Source organism: Rhinoraja longicauda, chromosome 14, assembly GCF_053455715.1.
Source record: "Rhinoraja longicauda isolate Sanriku21f chromosome 14, sRhiLon1.1, whole genome shotgun sequence".
Lineage (NCBI taxonomy): Eukaryota > Metazoa > Chordata > Chondrichthyes > Rajiformes > Arhynchobatidae > Rhinoraja > Rhinoraja longicauda.
Window position 1 is genome coordinate 39,919,614 of NC_135966.1, and position 18,558 is coordinate 39,938,171.

At 44.5% G+C, this 18,558-nt stretch overlaps 1 protein-coding gene across 1 annotated transcript in view; it reads left to right on the forward strand.

The window, feature by feature from the left end:
* Window positions 1-18,558, forward strand: part of rad50 (RAD50 homolog, double strand break repair protein) — a 113,333-nt gene that overhangs the window by 40,250 nt on the left and 54,525 nt on the right. Inside the window, exons 10-12 of the mRNA XM_078411191.1 lie at window positions 187-393; window positions 6,692-6,874; window positions 7,697-7,854. Coding sequence (XP_078267317.1) covers window positions 187-393; window positions 6,692-6,874; window positions 7,697-7,854 — 548 coding nt within the window. The remainder of the gene's footprint in view (window positions 1-186; window positions 394-6,691; window positions 6,875-7,696; window positions 7,855-18,558) is intronic.

The window sequence follows — 18,558 nt, forward strand, 5'->3', positions numbered from 1 at the left end:
TTTGTGGCCTTATTGTCTAGCTCAATAACAGATTACACAATAAACGTATAAATGCTTAATAAACTGTTAACTGGAGTCACGATCAGGTTCCTTTTTGAATTTGCCCAACACCTTGCTCCTAAAAAGTCTGAAGTGTTCTGAGATCGATGTCGCCTTCATTCACCGATCAATAATTGCTATCAACAGAGTGAATACACTGATAACGAAGCAGCAAAACAAAGGCAGATTGACGAGTTTAGAGATAAGAAGACGGGATTAGAGCGAACAATCGAACTGAAGACGGACATTCAGAGCAAGAGGCAAGCTGAGCTGACGAATATTAAAGTGGATCTGCAACAACTGGAGGGGTCTTCAGACAGACTGCATGAACTCGAGCAAGAGTTTAGCAAAGCGGTAAGGCAGCAGTGGGATTCCCCAAATGCATTACTCTGTGATCATTATCTCGTTAGCGTGTATATACAGACTTTCCCCGAGGGGTGACGTTCTGCGGATGCTACTTAAGTTGGAAATGGAAATGTCACTTCACTCGCGTAAATGTATTATTTGGCGCAGAGGCACATAGGCGCATCCACGGGAACAGCCGACTGGCTTGCGGGAACGGCCGCATGCGCTGTAGCGCACTGCTACTGAGACGCGCAACTCAGAAATAAAGCAGTGGGCTTAAAGAATTACTTTATTTACAGTTATTTACAATATGTATTAACGATTTAGATGAAGGAATTAAATGTAACATCTCCAAGTTTGCAGATGACACAAAGGTGGGTGGCAGTGTGAGCTGCGATGAGGATGCTATAAGGCTGCAGGGTGACTTGGATAGGTTGGGTGAGTGGTCAGATGCAGTATAATGTGGATAAATCAAGTCAAGTCAAGTTTATTTGTCACATACACATACACGATGTGCAGTGAAATGAAAGTGGCAATGCCTGCGGATTGTGCACAAAAAAGAATTACAGTTACAAGCATATAAATAAAGTTAATAAGTTACTATAGTGTAGACAAAAATTTAGTCTCTGGAGTTATAAAAGTTGACAGTCCTGATGGCCTGTGGGAAGAAACTCCGTCTCATCCTCTCCGTTTTCACAGCGTGACAGCGGAGGCGTTTGCCTGACCGTAGCAGCTGGAACAGTCCGTTACTGGGGTGGCAGGGGTCCCTCATGATCTTACTTGCTCTGGATCTACACCTCCTGATGTATAGGTCCTGCAGGGGGGCGAGTGTAGTTCCCATGGTGCGTTCTGCCGAACGCACTACTCTCTGCAGGGCCATCCTGTCCTGGGCAGAGCTGTTCCCAAACCAGACTGTAATATTGCATCCTGTAATATTGCCGGACACGATGCTCTCTACAGCCCCAGAGTAGAAGCAATGAAGGATCCTCAGAGACACTCTGAATTTCCTCAGCTGTCTAAGGTAGTAAAGGCGCTGCTTTGCCTTACCCACCAGTGCGGCAATGTGCGATGCCCATGTCAGATCCTCTGTGATGCGGACTCCCAAGTATTTAATACTGCTCACCCTATCCACAGTAGACCCATTTATCTCCAATGGCGTGTACGTCCTTGGATGTTTAGCCCTTTGAGGTTATCCACTTTGGTGGCAAGAACAAGAAGGCAGACTATTAACTGAATGGTGTCAGATTAGGAAAAGGGGAGGTGCAGCAAAACTTGGGTATCCTTGCACATCAGTCACTGAAAGTAAGGATGCAGGCACAGCAGGAAGTGAAGAAAGCAAATGGCATTTTTGCCTTCATAGCGAGAGTATTTGAGTATAGGAGCAAGGAGGTCCTACAATACAGTTGTATAGGGCCCTGGTGAGACCACACCTGGAGTATTGTGTGCAGTTTTGGTCTCCTAATTTGAGGAAGGACATTCTTGCTATTGAGTGAGTACAGCGTAGGTTCACCAGGTTAATTCCCGAGATGGTGGGACTGACATATGATGAAAAAATGGGTTGACTGGGCTTGTTCTCACTGGAATTTAGATGGATGAGAGGGGATCTTATAGAAATATATAAAATTCTTAAGGGATTGGACAGGGTAGGCAGCATCTCGGGAAAGAAGGAATGGGTGACGTTTCAGGTCGAGACCCTTCTTCAGACTGATGTCAGGGGGGGCTTGACAAAGGAAGGATATAGGTGGAGTCCGGAAGATAGAGGGAGATCTGGGAAGGAGGAGGGGAAGAGAGGGACAGAGGATCTAGTAGACTGCATGAATGCACATAAGCAAATGCACACGGATTTTTAAAAAAATGTTTTGGGCTTTTTAGACTATAGTCTTTTGCTTGGTGCACTGAAGCGTGTGTAATACAAAACAAATTATTTATCCTGAAATGCAAAGTAGTAGGAAACGGTAAATTTGTGCTCTCGAGGTTTTGAGAGTAATTGTTTGAAGTTTTTCTTTTGCTTGTTACAAGGCATCACATCAGTTATTGAGTCTTTTGATTGTGTTTCCGTTGGTCTTGTCATCCTTTGAGACAGAAACTTGTTTTATGAAGGATTTTCCCAGCATATTGGAAGATGTTTTATAATTGCAGTATCTACTTTTGAGATCAGAGGCTCAGTTTGACCACAAGAGATTGGTGTATTTCTTTTGCAGAATCCAAAATCTCATGATCAATCTCATGAGCTTCACACCTTTGCAACTTTTGCGTGACTAGTAGATGACACTGAACCTTAGAGCTTTCCACACATGCCTTTGGCAAGATTTATGATTTGTTTCAAGAACTTTATAGAGTCATACAGCACGAAACAGGTCCTTTTGCCCAACTCGTCTATACCTACCTAGAAGACCCATCTTAGGTAGTCCCATTTGCCCACTTTGACCCATATCCCTCTTAAACCTTTCCGATCCACGTACATGTAAATGTCCTTTAAATGTTACAATACCTGTCGCAACTACCACTTCTTGCACCACCACCCTCTGCGTGGAAAATGTTGCCCCTCATGTTCCTATTAACCCCTCTCGCCTTAAACTTATGTCTGATTTTTGATTCCCTTACCCTGGGTAACAGACTCAGCATTTACCCTATCTACTCCCCTCGTGATTTTATACACCTCTACAAGATCATCTCTCAGCCTCCAGCGCTCCAAGAAATAAAGTTCTGGCCTGCCCAACCTTTGCCTATAGCTCAGGCCCTCAAGCCCATGCAACATTTGTGTAAATCTTCTTTGCACTCTTTCCAGCCAAATTACATTCTTCCTAAAGCAGAGTCACCGAAACTGAACAGAGTATTCCAAATGTGGCCTCGCCAACATCTTGTACAACTGTAAAATGATGTCTTGCATAACGTCTCAACTGCTTTATTCAATACCCTGACTGATGAAGGCCAGTGTACCAAAAACTTATCACATGACCTTCTGAAAACCCTCCTTTACCACCCGAACCACCTGTGATGTTATTTTCAGGGAACAATGATAATTATACAGGGAACTATCACAATTATGATTGTTTCTTTTTTGCATTATTCAAGGTGGATGAATCCATTACCTTTTCATGGTTCAATTTCTGAAATTATGAAGCATATTGGAAATTTAATTTAAAAAAATTATTTGGGTGGAAGTGCATCTTAATAGCAAGAAGCCCCAAAACATATTTACCCTGGCTCATGTTATTTTGGCCAGTGTATCAACGGAAGCAAGGTTTATTAAACCATCCAGAACTATATTGACTGAGCAACTTGTTTTATGAATTTATTTGGGTTTGATTTATTATTGTCATGTCAGCCTAGATGCAGTCAAATCACACTGTACCCGAGTACAAGCAAGCCACAAACAAGCCGTAAACAAGCACAACAGGTAGTTCAAAGAGAAAAGTACCTGAGTGCTGGTATTTTTACAGGTGTTACAACGTCATTGTTGCAGAGAAAGTGCAGATAAAAAAAGGTGCAAGTCCGCAATAGGGTAAGTTGGAAGATTGGGGCAACAACTAACTTAAGGGAGGACAGTTACGTTGTGTTGTCTGATATCAGCCGATGACAAATTCCAGGAGCCATGGTGGTCCTTGTTGCTTATATTTGTTTTGGCTGTAATTACAGCAGTTCACTAATGGATTATTTAGGTATAACTACACTTGCAACAACCTAATCAGATGCTGATGTTGGATTAGCCCTTTCAACTCCATTCAGATCAGTGATAGCAATATAATTACATTTACAGCACATAGGGAGTGAATCTCATCACGATCTTTCATCTGAAAGATGTGTCCAACCTATTCACATGCAAAACTGCAGGCCAAGAACAACACTTAAAGTGCATTTCAAGTACTTAGCAAAAATGATGCAGATTTCTGCCTCCACTACTTTCTCGGGTAAGGAGTTCCAGATTCTCATCGGCCCGTGGGTGAACAAGTGGCTCCTCAATTTTCTTCTCATTCAACAGATTACTTTAAATTAGCAGCTTTTTATTATTTACCTCTCTGTTGCAGGAAATATGGCCACTTTAGTTCCCTCAATTAAATCTCTTGCCACACTCATTTGTTGAAAAGAAAACCACTTCTTTTCATGAAAATTTCCAATTTTGACAATGTCCTTGCAAGTTCACAATCTTCTCTGTCAATTATGGCTTCTCGTAGCCTTTTTTTTCCCCCAATGATTATGCATTCAAGAGTAGGGATATAATTATGGAGGGAAGAACACAGAGAGGCAGCACCAACAAATATAAGATCCAATGGACCAATGATAAAACATGTTGAAAGTAAAAAATTGCTGGGAAAATTAAACTCAGCTGGTTAGGCATTATGTTTGGCGAGAGAAATGGAGTTAATATTTCATCTGAGATGTCCTCATTCTTTAGGGAACAGGGATTCCCCTCTTCCATTAATAATGAAGCTCTCACTAGGGTCTCCTAAATATCCCGCAGCTCCGCTCTTGCTCCCCCTCCCCCCATTCGTAACAAGGACAGAGGCCCACTTGTCCTCACCTTCCACCCCATCAGCCTTCGCATGCAGCATGTAATCCTCCAATGTTTTTGCCACCTCCAACCGGATCCCACTACTGGCAACATCTTCCCATCTCCACCCCTTTCTGCTTTCCCCAGAGACCGTTCCCTCCACAACTCCCTAGTCAACTTGTCCCTTCCCACCCAAACCACCCGCTCTTCAGGTACTTTCTCCTGCAACTGCAGGAGATGCAACACCTGTCCCTTTACCTCTCCCCTCGACTCTATCCAAGGACCCTGACTCCCCCTCCCATTCCCAATCTGACCTTTCTGACCTGGGCCTCCTCCATTGTCAGAGTGAGGCCCAGTGCAAATTGGAGGAACAGTACCCCATATTTCGCTTGGGTAGCTTATACCCCAGTGGTATGAACATTGACTTCTGTAACTTCAAATAGCGCTTGCTTTCCCTCTCGCTCCATCCCCTCCCCCTTTCCATTTCTCCCACCAGTCTTATTGTCTCCGACTACATTCTCTCTATGTCCTGCCCACTCCGACATCAGTCTGAAGAAGGGTCTCGACCCGAAACGTCACCCGTTCCTTCTCTCCAGAGATGCTGCCTGTCCTGCTGAGTTACTCCAGCATTTTGTGTGTGCCTTTGAGTTAATATTTCAAGTCACTTTAGATATTTGTTAAAGGTTTATTATGTCATTTTATGACTATCACATAATGTGCTACCGAGATACAATTAAAAGTTTTATTTTGTGTGTTCTCCGGGTAACTCGTACCATAAAAACTTGCAATCAAACTATTCAGGATATAGGTTACAGCTACAGTGAAAGACGAAGTTTTATAACCGCAGCAAGGTAGATTGGGTGTTTAGAAATGTATCCTTAAATTATGAGCTGTTATGGGAGCTTTCCTCAGAAGCAGGCAAAGTTATTCTTGAGTCTTTGGCTTTTGCTTTTGTTTTAGTTTAGTTTGGAGGTACAGCACAGAAACAGGCCCTTTGGTGCAGAAGAGTAATCCTCACACCAGTGCTATCCTAAACACACTGGGCAATTTATAATTTTTTTCCAAGCCGATTAGCCAACAAACATGTACATCTTTGGAGTGTGGGTGGAAACCGGAGCTCCTGGATAAAACCCATGCAGGTCACAGGAAGAACCTACAAACTCCGTACATACTGCACACGTAGTCAGGATCGAACCTGGGTCTTTGGCGCTGTAAGGCAGCAACTCTACCACTACACCACCCATGTTCTCCTCCCTCTTTCTTTGCATATGATGCTTGGATAGAGTGGATCTGGATTGGATGTTTCCACTAGTGGGAGAGTCTAGGACTAGAGGTCATAGCATCAGAATTAAAGGAAGTTCTTTTAGGAAGGAGATGAGGAGAAATTTCTTTAGTCAGATGGTGGTGAATCTGTGGAATTCTTTGCCACCGAAGACTGTGGAGCCCAAGTCAGTGGATATAGTTAAGGCAGAGATAGATAGATTCTTGATTAGTACGGGTGTCAGAGGTTATGAGGAGAAGGCAGGAGAATGTGGTTAGGAGGGAGAGATAGATCAGCCATGATTGAATGACAGAGTATGGCCAAATTCTACTCCTATCTCTTATGATCTTATGATGATTTATTTCCAACTTTACCAGCATTTCCAATTTTACTTCACACTTGCAGTACACTACAGCAATTTACGTTTGGAATTTTGTAAATTAATTAAGTGTTGAAAATTCTGATGTTCTTTTGATTCATGGTGTGCTTTCACTCCCTCAATTAACTATCTCCCCTTGGAGACCTGTCACTTGTTGAATTTGTTGGCTTTGTAGGAGCGGGATCGTGATCGTGCTGTGACCAGCAGCAACGTGGCAGGCCTGAATACTGAAGTGGCAAATCTACGGAAAGAGAAGGAAAATCTGGACAGGTCCTTGCGGAAACTGGATCAAGAAATGGAAACAATAAACACGCACACCACGACTAGGACTCAGCTGGAAATGCTGCAAAAAGACAAGGTGAACACCTGGGTGGATGTGTGTCGTTTGTCAGTCTCACTGTTATAGTTCATGGTCAGAAAATTTAGTGGTGGTGGAGGGGGGGGGCACAGTTGTGCTGCGGTAGAGTTGCGGCCTTACAGCGCCAGACACCCGGGTTCGATCCTGACCTCTGGTGCTGTCTTTACGGAGTTTGTATGTTCTCCTTGTGACCGTGTGGATTTTCTCCGGGTGCTCCGGTTTTCTTCCACACTCCAAAGACGTAAAGGTTTGTAGGTTAATTTGGCTTCGGAAAAAAATTGTATATTGTCCCTCGGATAGTGTTGGTGTGCAGGGATCGCTGGTCGTCAGGCGAAAGGGCCTGTTTCCGCGCTGTCTCTCTAAAGTTTAAAGTCTAGATACAGTGAGTTTCATGGAACAGAAACATCTCTTGCGGCTCATCGAGTTAATGTAAAGTCTCGAGCTTCCATTTACACTGACCCTATACTAATCCCATTTTTGTTCTCCCACCATTCCCATCAACACCTCTCCGATTCTACAGCTGCCCACATTTGGACAGATACATGGATCGGGAATGTTGAGCCAAACGCGGGCAGGTCAGGTCAAGTTTATTTGTCACATACACATACACGATGTGCAGTGAAATGAAAGTGGCAATGCCTGCGGACAAAAAAGCATTACAGTTACAGCATATAAATAAAGTTAATAAGTTACTATAGTGTAGACAAAAATTTAGTCTCTGGAGTTATAATGGCTAGCATGATATGTCCTCTGATTTCCCCTACACTGGGTAAAAGACTCTGCATTCGCTTAATTCTTGTGGATTTTGTCATTCTTTGCTAGGCTGACAAGGAGGAACAGATCAGGAAGATAAAGTCAAGACACAATGAGGAACTGACAACACTGTTGGGCTATTTCCCCAACAAGAGGCAGCTGGACGACTGGCTTCATGCAAAAGATCAGGAGGTCAACAAAACTCGGGAAAAGCTATTTAAGCTGAAGTAAGTACGAGAGTTACCGTTTCGGGAAAACATTGCTGAGGTATGAGTTGGTGTTGTTGAAATACATGGCATAGCCTGTATAGTCACGGTGCAAAGGGAGAAACTGCAATGCTGGTTTACAACAAAAAAAAAGACACAAAGTGCTGGAGTAACTCAACGGGTTGGACAGCATCTCTGGAGAACATGGATAAGTGGCGTTTCCGGTCGGAATCCTTCTTCACACAGATTGTGGTGGGGTGGGGGGGAGAGAGGTGGAAAGGAAGAGGAGCAGGGCAAAGCCTGGCGAGTTGGAGATAGATGCAGGTGAGGAGGGTTTTTGATCGGCAGATGGTTAGACAAAGGCCAGAGATGAAAAGACAAAAGATGTGAGATAAGGATAGAAGTGCGAATTGTGAAGCCAGAGGAAGGTATAAAGGTGGAAAGGGATGAGTGAAATGGGTGCGTGCCCACGTGGGGCTCAGGGAAGAGAGGGGTATGGGGGAAAAGGAGGGTGGAGGGGAGGCTAGTCACCTAAAATTGGTGACTTCAATGATCATACCATTGGGTTGTTGGCTACAACCCCATGAGTGTTTGTTGCTCCAGTTTGCATGTAGCCTCACTCAGGCAATGGAGGAGGCCCAGGACAGAAAGCTCAGTATAGGAATGGGATGGGAGTTAACATTGTTAGCAACCAGGATATCCAGTAGGCCTTGGCCGACCATGTGCAAGTGTTTGGCGAAATGGTCGCCGGGCATGCAAGATTTTTATGATCAGGTACATTTAGCACACCATAAATTTGCATTCTGTGCCATGGCATCTAATAAGCCACTTGTTGAACTAGTCCTCTGTAGACCAAACCTTATGCCCTGATGTCTAAAAGTTTAGTGGCATGTGTTTTAGTTCTGTGAGGATGCAAAGAACTGCAGATGCAGGGATCATGAGTAAATCCCCAAATACTTGAGTAGCTCAGCGTGTCTGGTAGCATCGCTGGAGGACATTGATAGCCATCGTTTTGGATCATGACTCTTCTTCAGACTGAAGATGGGACCTGACTGAAAATTGTCACCCATCCATATCTTCCAGTGCTGCTGCCTGACCAGCTGAGTTACTGCAGCGCTATGTGTTTCAGCATAGTTCTATTGATGTGTCAACACTATACATTGGGTCTGTGTATGATAAATATAATAACGTGATAAATCATGATAGCATCAATGTATTAATGTTCTTTGTAACCACAAAGACGACCAATAAAACCGAACGCAACCGGCAAGAATGTTGTTCAAAGATTTCACCAAGTTTCATGTGGTAAGAGTCCAAGGCTTGTTACTGAAAAAGAATGAGAATAATCATCACTGAACATTTTTCCCATTTTTATCAATATTTTTACCCTTCCATTTAGCTGGTTGATTATTTCCAGGTGTGCTAAATAGGACTTTAGACAACAGAGATGCAGCTTGAAAACAGGCCAATCGACCCACCGAGCCCACGCTGACCAGCGATTACCCCATGCACTAGCACTAGCAAGTGAACGTCTGCCTAATCTGAAAAGACTGTCTGGGGTCCTTGGATGGAGTCGAGGGGGAAGGTAAAGGGACAGGTGTTGTATCTCCTGTGGTTGCAGGGGAAAGTACCCGGGGAATGGTTGGTTTGGGTGGGAAGCACGAGTTGACCAGGGAGTTGCAGAGGGAACGGTCTCTGAGGAAAGCAGAAAGGGGTGGAGATGGAAAGATGTGGCTAATGGTGGGATCCCGTTGGAGGCGGTGAAAGTGTTAGAAGATTATGTGCGGTATGCGACAGCTGATGGGGTGGAAGGTGAAATTGGAGAATTCACTGTTCATACCACTGATTTGTAAGCTACCCAAGCAAAATATAAGGTGCTATTCCTCCAAATTGCCTATGGCCTCTCTCTGGCAATGGAGTAGGCCCACAACAGAAAAGTCAGTGTGGGAATGGGAATGGGAAGTTAATGTCATTAGCAACATGGAGATCTAATAGACCTTGGCAGGCCGAGCGTAAGTGTTAAGCGAAACGGTCACTGAGCCTGCGCTTTGCTTCTTTGCAGGTACTGTACATTGGTAAGACAAAGCATGGACTTGGTGACTATTTCGCTGAACACTTGTGCTCAGTCCACCAAACTTGAGACTGAGGGGTGATCTTATAGAGGTGTATAAAATCATGAAGGACATACAGTTTTTGTGATAGGCCAGGAAAAAGAAATCATTTTGTTGAGTTATCCTCTGGATTTCTTAGGCGCCAAGTTGAGAGAAAGGAGGTGAAGATACAAAACTCTTGAATAATATGAATACTTCTAGTGGCGAGCAGACTCAAAGCTCGTGTTGGGGGTCTTGTTTTAAGCTTTGTATTATTAAGTGAGAAGTGGTGTTTAAACATTTGAGGGATGTGGCAGGTTTAGCAGGTTTAGGTTCTGCAGCTGCGGCTCACCGGCAGTCTCTCTTGTCTTTTTTTTGTTTTTTGTCTATTGTCATCGTTTAATGTACGTTTTGTTCTATTTGTAACTCTGTGTATGTGGGGGGGTGGTGGGGGGGTTGGGGGAAACCTTTTTTCTAATCTCTTCCTCAACGGAGATGCGACCTTTACCGTGTCGTATCTCCGTTCGCGCTACGGCCTAACATCGTGGAGTCGGCGACCTCCAGCTGGGATCGACCTTGAAGACTCCGGTCGCAGGGCCTGGACTTACCATCTCGGAGGCTTCGGTCGTGGGCCCTGCAGACCGCAACATGGGGAGTTCGCAGGTCCCTGGCTGGCGACCGGTTTTTGGGAGCTCCAGCCGTAGCAACTTCGACCGCCCCGAAGCGCGAGGTACGATCGACCCGCTCGCAGGCCCTTCATCGCCCTACGTTGCCTGGCCGCAGCACTTTCCATCGCCCGGTGGGGGCTCAGGACTTTCATCGGCCTGCTCGGCTCGGCTCAGCCCAGGGACTTTCCATCGCCCGGTGGGGGCTCAGGACTTTCATCGGCCTGCTCGGCTCGGCCCTGGGACTTTCCATCGCCCGGTGGGGGCTTCAAAAAGTTGGGAGCCTCGATCACCTCGTGGCACCACGGGAGAAGAATGAGGAGGAGATAAGACTTTTCTTTGCCTTCCATCACAGTGAGGATATGCCTAGAGCAATCACTGTGATGGCTGTTTGTGTAAAAATTGTATCTGTGTGTCCTGTGCTTTTTGTTGTCTACTGCCGGACCCTGACGTGAGAGGACGCTGGCGTTGTTTATTCGCCGCTTTTCTGTTAGGATAGTTTGTCTGTTTGTTTTTATGTTGATTGTTTTTGTAAAGTGCTTTGAGCACCTGATAAGGCGCTATATAAAATAAATGCTTATTATTATTATTATTATTATCATCTACTTTTTTTTATGCACCCTTTTAGAAAAGTTCAATGAGCAATTACAATTTCTGTTGCCAAATATAGCAGTCTCTGAAATTACCAATTTACATTTACTTTTAGATAGCCTGGGGACTTTTATTTAGCCATTTCTAATCACACTTTTCTGGTAATGGGGTTGATTCCTCTTTCACCCTTTAAAGATTTTCTATAAAAGGCCCTGGGACTGAGTCTTATCAGGTGAGAAATGGAAAGGAGTGTTGAACCTAGGAGGGGTGCCAACCACAAAATGGCAGCTGAGTTTGCAAATGTATGGCTTGCAAAGATTGAGAGAAGATTGCTAGTTTATGCGCTTTACCATCAAGAAGTTACCGGAATCGGGCAAAAGGGTGGAAACATTGATGACTGTCAACCCAATGAAGTAGTTTTTTTCTGCTGCTTCACATCTGCAATCATTGTAACACTTTCTGGTTTATTTCCTTACACAACTCATCCAACATTTTTCCAATATGGACTCATTCATTTCCATGGGATTTAAAAATTTACAAATGCAGGAAAGAACAGAAAGGGTGTCATGTAAAGGCTTGAATATCAAGTTTTGTTGGGATTCAGACATTGATGATTTTCAATGTGTTTTTAATAATAATAATAATAATAATAATAATATTCATTTATTGTCATTGCAACGAGTACAACGAAATTAAAAAATAGCCAATCCTGACGGTGCGTAAAAACATATATGCAATAAATGCAAAAACAAATAAATACAATTATATTAAGTACAAAAGATTTTTTAACAGTGTTGCCTAGTGCAGAAGGTAGTGTTCAGTTCTCGTATGGCCCTGGGGTAAAAACTGTTCTTAAGTCTGTTTGTTCGGGATTTGATCGACCTGAAACGTCGACCAGAGGGCAGATGAACAAACAGACGGTGGCCGGGGTGGGATGGATCTTTTATTATTTTGCCTGCTCTACTGAGGCAGCGTAGGCTGAACAGGTGCTCCAGGGAGGGCAGTGAGCAGCCGATGATCTTCTGGCCCGTCGTGATGACCCTCTGAAGGGCCTTCCTGTCCTTTTCTGAGCAGCTGGCATACCATGTGGTTATACAGTATGCCAGCACACTCGATGGAGCAGCGATAGAAGGACATCATGAGCTTCTCCTGCAGGTTGGTTTTCCTGAGGATCCTCAGGAAGTGGAGTCTCTGCTGTGCCTTCTTCACTGTGGTGATGGTGTTGGTAGACCAGGTAAGATGTGCGTACCCAGACTGCGATGTGCGTACCCAGGAACCTGAAAGCGGGTACCCTTTCCACACAGACCCCATTGATGTAGAGTGGGTCGTATTCTACACTGGTTTTCCTGAAGTCAATTATAAGTTCCTTTGTTTTGGAGGAGTTCAGGACAAGATTGTTCACTGAACACCATGCTGCCAGCCTTTGGATTTCATCCCTGTAGGCTGTCTCATCTCCTCCTGAGATGAGTCCAACCACAGTCGTGTCATCCGCGAACTTGATGATGGTGTTGGTGGGATGGGTGGGGGCGCAGTCGTGAGTGTAGAGGGAGTAAAGGATGGGGCTCAACACACAGCCCTGTGGTGAGCCGGTGCTCAGTGTAATGGTGGAGGAGAGGTGAGGGCCTATTTTGACGGTCTGGGGGCGGCTGGTCAGGAAGTCCTTGATCCATTGGCAGATGGTTTGGGAAAATCCAAGGTCAGAAAGTTTGGTGACCAGTCTGCTCGGGATGACCGTGTTAAAGGCAGAGCTGAAGTCGAGGAAGAGCATCCTCACATAGCTCCCCTGGTGTTCAAGGTGGGTCAGTGCAGTGTGAAGAGCAGTGTCGATGGCATCCCCTGTAGACCTATTTGCTCTAGGCAAACTGGTATGGGTCGAAGGTGGGTGGGAGGCTGGCTTTGATGTGCTGCAGGACCAGTCTCTCGAAGCACTTTGTGATGACCGGTGTGAGTGCTACCGGACGGTAGTCGTTAAGGCCGCTGATGACAGACTTTTTCGGCAGTGGGATGATTGTGGCGGACTTCAGGCAGGGAGGGATGGTGGATTTTAAAAGGGACAGGTTGAAGATTTTTGTGAAGACCTCAGATAATTGGTCTGCACATTCCCTCAGCACTCTGCCCGTCACACCATCGGGGCCTGCAGCTTTTCTGGGATTCACTGCTCTGAGCACGCGCTTAACATCATACTCCTGCACAGTGAAGGTGTTGCTGTCAGGTGCTGGAGAGGGTGTTATGTCTGCCACTGCAGCTTTCACCTCGAAATGAGCAAAGAAACAGTTAAGTTCCTCTGCCAGCGAGGCGTCGCCGTCGGCAGTCGTGCGGTTGCTGGTCTTGTAGTTGGTGATGTGCTGGATGCCTTGCCATACCCGCCATGGGTCATTGTTGGTAAAGTGGTCCTCAATCTTCCTCTTGTAGGACGCTTTGGCATCCTTGATGCCTCTCTTCAGGTTGGTTCTAGCAGCACTGTATAGAGCTCTATCACTAGACCTGAAGGCGGTGTTACGGTCCTTGAGGAGAGACCTGACATCCTTTGTCATCCAGGGCTTCTGATTGGGATACAACCGGATACGTTTGTCGACGGTGACATTGTCAACACAGTTTTGGATGTAGCAAAATGTTTTTATTGCTTTTTGTTTGGATCTGGGCCACCCTTTGTTAACTCTTATCATCCAAGTTAGCTGCCATATTTTCAACAGCAGATAATTCCTATTTGGCTGTAGAATATAAATTGTCGTGCGTGGCTGAAATGTCGAGAGCAGCAGGAAGGCACATCGGTGAACTCTCCATAAAACTTGGCGTCCCAGTGTCAGATTCCGTCTATCCCAGAAGCCTCTAAGTGTCTTGGGCTTCTGAAGTGCACATACTATCAGTTTCTTGCTTCCTCTCTCTTCATTTACTTCTTCCAAATGGTCATTTTCCTTCAGTGGCAGACTGACAATCCTGGTAAGGAGACAATTCACTGGACGGACCGCCAAGGGATTGAGATTTTGGAGAGCACAGCTCCGGATCGGACCCAAACCTCCTAAGCCATGTGGAAGAAGGAACTGCAAATGCTGGTTTACACCGAAGATAAACAACACAAAGTGCAGGAGTAACTCAGCAGGTCAGGCAGCATCTCTGGAGAAAAGATCTGATGGGGGTCTTGACCCGAAACATCACCTTTTCCTTTTCTTCAGAGATGTTGTCTGACCCGCTGAGTTACTCCAGCATTTTGTGTCTACCCTCCTAAGCCATGTTGATTGAGGTGGAGCTAGTATCCCTGATATCTCCCTCAGTTGAGATTTATTTTGAACCACCTTCTGTTTCATGAGGTCGGTCTGAAGAAGGGGCTTGACCTTGTTCTCCTGGGATGTTGCTTGACTGCTGGGTTACTCCAGCACTCTGTGTCCTCTTGCGTTTCATGAAGGGGCCAAGATTAGGGAAGTTGCCCGGTATATATATAATCTTTGTGCTTTCCTATTATTGATTTTGTAACAGCTTCCCAAATTAAAATTGGCTGTTGCATTAAAGCAGTAAGTGCACTGTGAAAGTCCATTGTTGACTGCAAAACCTTTTAGATATTCTGAATTCTTAAAATCGATATAAATGTAGGTCTCTTATTTTTGTTTCAATCCTTTTCTCTGAAATTGTTGGAAAAGTTAGCGTTGCCTCCTTTCCACTGTGATTCTGCTGAATACAGATTGGGATAATCTGACTGGAAATTCCATGCCCTCTCTGTAGCTTTGCAAAATCAGCATAAATCAATCCAGTTGGCTTTTTATTAGTGGTAGGGAAAATGTAACGTTTATTATAAAGGATATGACAGCAACACACTTGGAAAATATTAATAGGAGTAGATGAAGTCCTTGCCATACAGCCCGGAAACAGACCCTTCCACCCACCTTGCTCACGCCAACCAACATGTCCAATCCGCACTAGTCCCATCTGCCTGCGTTTGGCCCATCTCCCTCTAAACCTATCCTATCCATGTACTTATCCAAATGTTTTTTTAAACGTTGTGATAGTAGCTGCAAAGTTAACAGATATCTTTTATTGACAATCCCACTGGGGTTTTTTGAGGGTTTAACGGGTAGAATAGAAAAAGGGGAAGCAATGGATATGATGAATTTAGCCACATGCGACATTAATAGATGTGCCAAAATAGAGCACAGAATTGGGGGTAAATATTGACATGGATTGAAAACTGGTTGACAAACTGGAACTGGAGTGTAGGAATAAAGAGAGATGCAAGCGATTGCAGATGGTGGAATCGTGAGCAAAATTGCTGGGGGATCTCAGTGGGTTCAGGCTGAAGATAGGTCCCGACCCAAAATTTTATTTGTCCGCTCCCTCCACAGATGGTGGCTAACCCACTGAGATCCTCCAGCAGATTGTTTGTTGTGTAGGAATAAATGGGTCTTTTTCAGAATAGCAGGCAGTAATAAATGAGGCATCGCAAGACTCCGTATTCAGTTCCAACCTATTCATTCGATTAGAATGAGGGAACTTAAAACAATGCTTTTAAATCTGTGAGTTCTGAGGAAGACATGGAGAGACTCTATATGATTAAAGAAGTTGGGAGAATTGACAATATGTGGTGTAGCTACAATATAACATGGATCAATATGGAGTAGTGCAGTTTGAGAGAAAAAAGCGGAAAGGTTGAATGTTTATTTAAGTGTTGATAAAATTGGAAATGCTCAGATGGAAAATAATTTGTGTATTCCTGCACTACAGTGACTAAAAATAAACAGACACGTGCAACAGTAAGGCCCTGACTGATAGGGCCCTCCAGGGAGAGGGTTGTAGAGTGGTGGGATCGAGCACTGTAAGTACATAGTACCCTGAAAGTGGCATCAGAGGTAAACTGGAGGCAGGTTTGACATGCTGGAATTGTGTATCGAAGTTGGGACATAATGTTATAATTGTACAAGAAAGTTAGTTAGTCCGCACTTGGACTATTGTACCCATTCCTGCAATAGTAGGACGGTCATATGAGGAGAGATTGTGTCGACTAGCGGAGTCAGGGGGTATGGGGAGAAGGCAGGAACGGGGTACTGATTGTGAATGATCAGCCATGATCACATTGAATGGCGGTGATGGCTCAAAGGGCCGAATGGCCTACTCCTGCACCTATTGTCTATTGACTAGAAATGAAAATCAAAAGAATTCTGATATTTGAAATTTGGGTTACCTAACCCATTTACCAGAGTTTGAAGAAATTAAAGCAGATCTAAATGTATACAATCCTGCCTGGCTCAACTATGGATACAGGGCAGCTGTTTTTCGTAGAACCAGAGGTTACTATGTCAGGATACGGACAGGATGATGCGAAATGCCTCATTCAGGTGAACCTGTGGTTTTCTCCATCACGGAAGGTAATGGGAAAACAAATTGCTGAATATATTTAAGTAGGAAGTATATAGATTTGTTGACAAAGACGACATCAATTGGAATGGAATATGTAAGAGCGGTGGAGGGTCATCTACAACTGTATTGAATGGGGGAGAAGGCTTGAACAACCAAATGACCTTATGTTTGTTTGGTCCAAAACTTTGCTGGAGGAACTTGGCGAGTTAAGCCACAACTGTGGAGGGAAAATAGGCGGTCAGTTTTGGGTCAGTGGCCTTCAATGTAGGCTGGAAGAGAGGAGATGGCCTGTATAAAAAGTTGAGGGGAGGTGGGTGGGGGCGTATTGCGGAGTAGGGTACGAGGAGGCAAGCAATAGATGTCAGGAGAGGAGGGGTTGATTGGTAGATGCAGTCAAGTGGGGAGTAGGGATTAGTGGAAAAGCGATGAGGTTGGGAAGTGAGAGGCTGGGGCAGCAAATGGCGGCTGCAGATGATGGAATCTGATAGGAAAGGAAGGTGAAGCAGATGGGAATAGTGGGGAGGGAAATGACTGAAACGGAGGAGTATTTGGGTATTGGACAGACAGATGGAGTGGAGGGGAACAAAGTTGGATGATAGGCAGCTGAGGATGTGCGTTTTGAAAGAACAGGTGTGTGTCAGAGGATCTCTTTACACTTGCTATCTGCTCTCTACTTTTTCAGTCCAAGTGAAGGGTCCTGACCTCTGAGGTCCTCCAGTAGATTGTTGCTTCATTTTCCCGCATCTGCATTCTCTTGTGTCTTTTCAAAAATTGGCCTGGCGTGTCGAAGACTTAAACATGTAGGATGTGGGCTGCACAACAGGGAGAAGCCGTGTGAAGTCAGCACTGACTATTCTAAGGACATGGCCAGAGACTGCAGCCTTGTATCTTTATGCCACCTTGTGTGTATAATCAAAGGAGGCCAGCTGGGGGCAGCACTGAACAGCCAACGAACTTGTGGACCAGTGGCTCCACCTGCTGGCACTTTGTGTTCTCAGCATTAAAGTAGATCCAATAGAATATTTAGGAGGTGCTGCCTCGAAAAGGTAGCCAGTGTCATCAAAGACCCACACCACTCTGGCCAAACTCTCATTTTCTTCTTACCTAGAGGGGAGGAAGGAGCAGGAACATAAAAGCCATGCTGCCTGACCCGCTGAGTTACTCCAGCACTTTGTCGATCTCAGGTATAACATTTCCCAACAACAACCAGGCTCTTGAATACTGCATAAAACGAACCTCAGCAACTGGACGTCTATGGACTATGTCTTTGGCTGCACTAAAGGGCTTTTTTTTTGCACTATTACAATTATTAGCATTATGGTTATTAGTTAACTGAATCATATCTCTGCATATTGCGTTTCTGAGCATGTTTTGCTGCTGCAAATAAGAATTTTATTGTTCCATTGTTGGCACACTTGACCATTAAACACTCTTGACCCTTGATTAAGGCGTTAAAAGGTTAGATTGTTTATATGGAAATAATACTGCCTTTATTTTCAATGGATCATATTTATGATGTATGTTTGTTACCAAGGTTCAAAATGTGCCCAGCGGTTATTTAATGGTACTCAGTAACCAATATTCTTCACCCACTATTGTAACTGATGCTTCATTTTTTGACCTTGACGCACTGAGGAAGATACACACGATCTCCCAAATGTTCTAGAGGCCGGAGAACCTAGGGTGATGGAGGAACTGAAGGAAATCCACATTAGGCAGGAAATGGTTTTGGGTAGACTGATGGGACTGAAGGCTGATAAATCCCCAGGGCCTGATGGTCTTCATCCCAGGGTACTTAAGGAGGTGGCTCTAGAAATAGTGGAAGCATTGGAGATCATTTTTCAATGTTCTATAGATTCAGGATCAGTTCCTGTGGATTGGAGGATAGCAAATGTTATCCCACATTTTAAGAAAGGAGGGAGAGAGAAAACGGGTAATTATAGACCAGTTAGTCTGACATCAGTGGTGGGGAAGATGCTGGAGTCAATTATAAAAGACGAAATTGCTGAGCATTTGGATAGCAGTAACAGGAT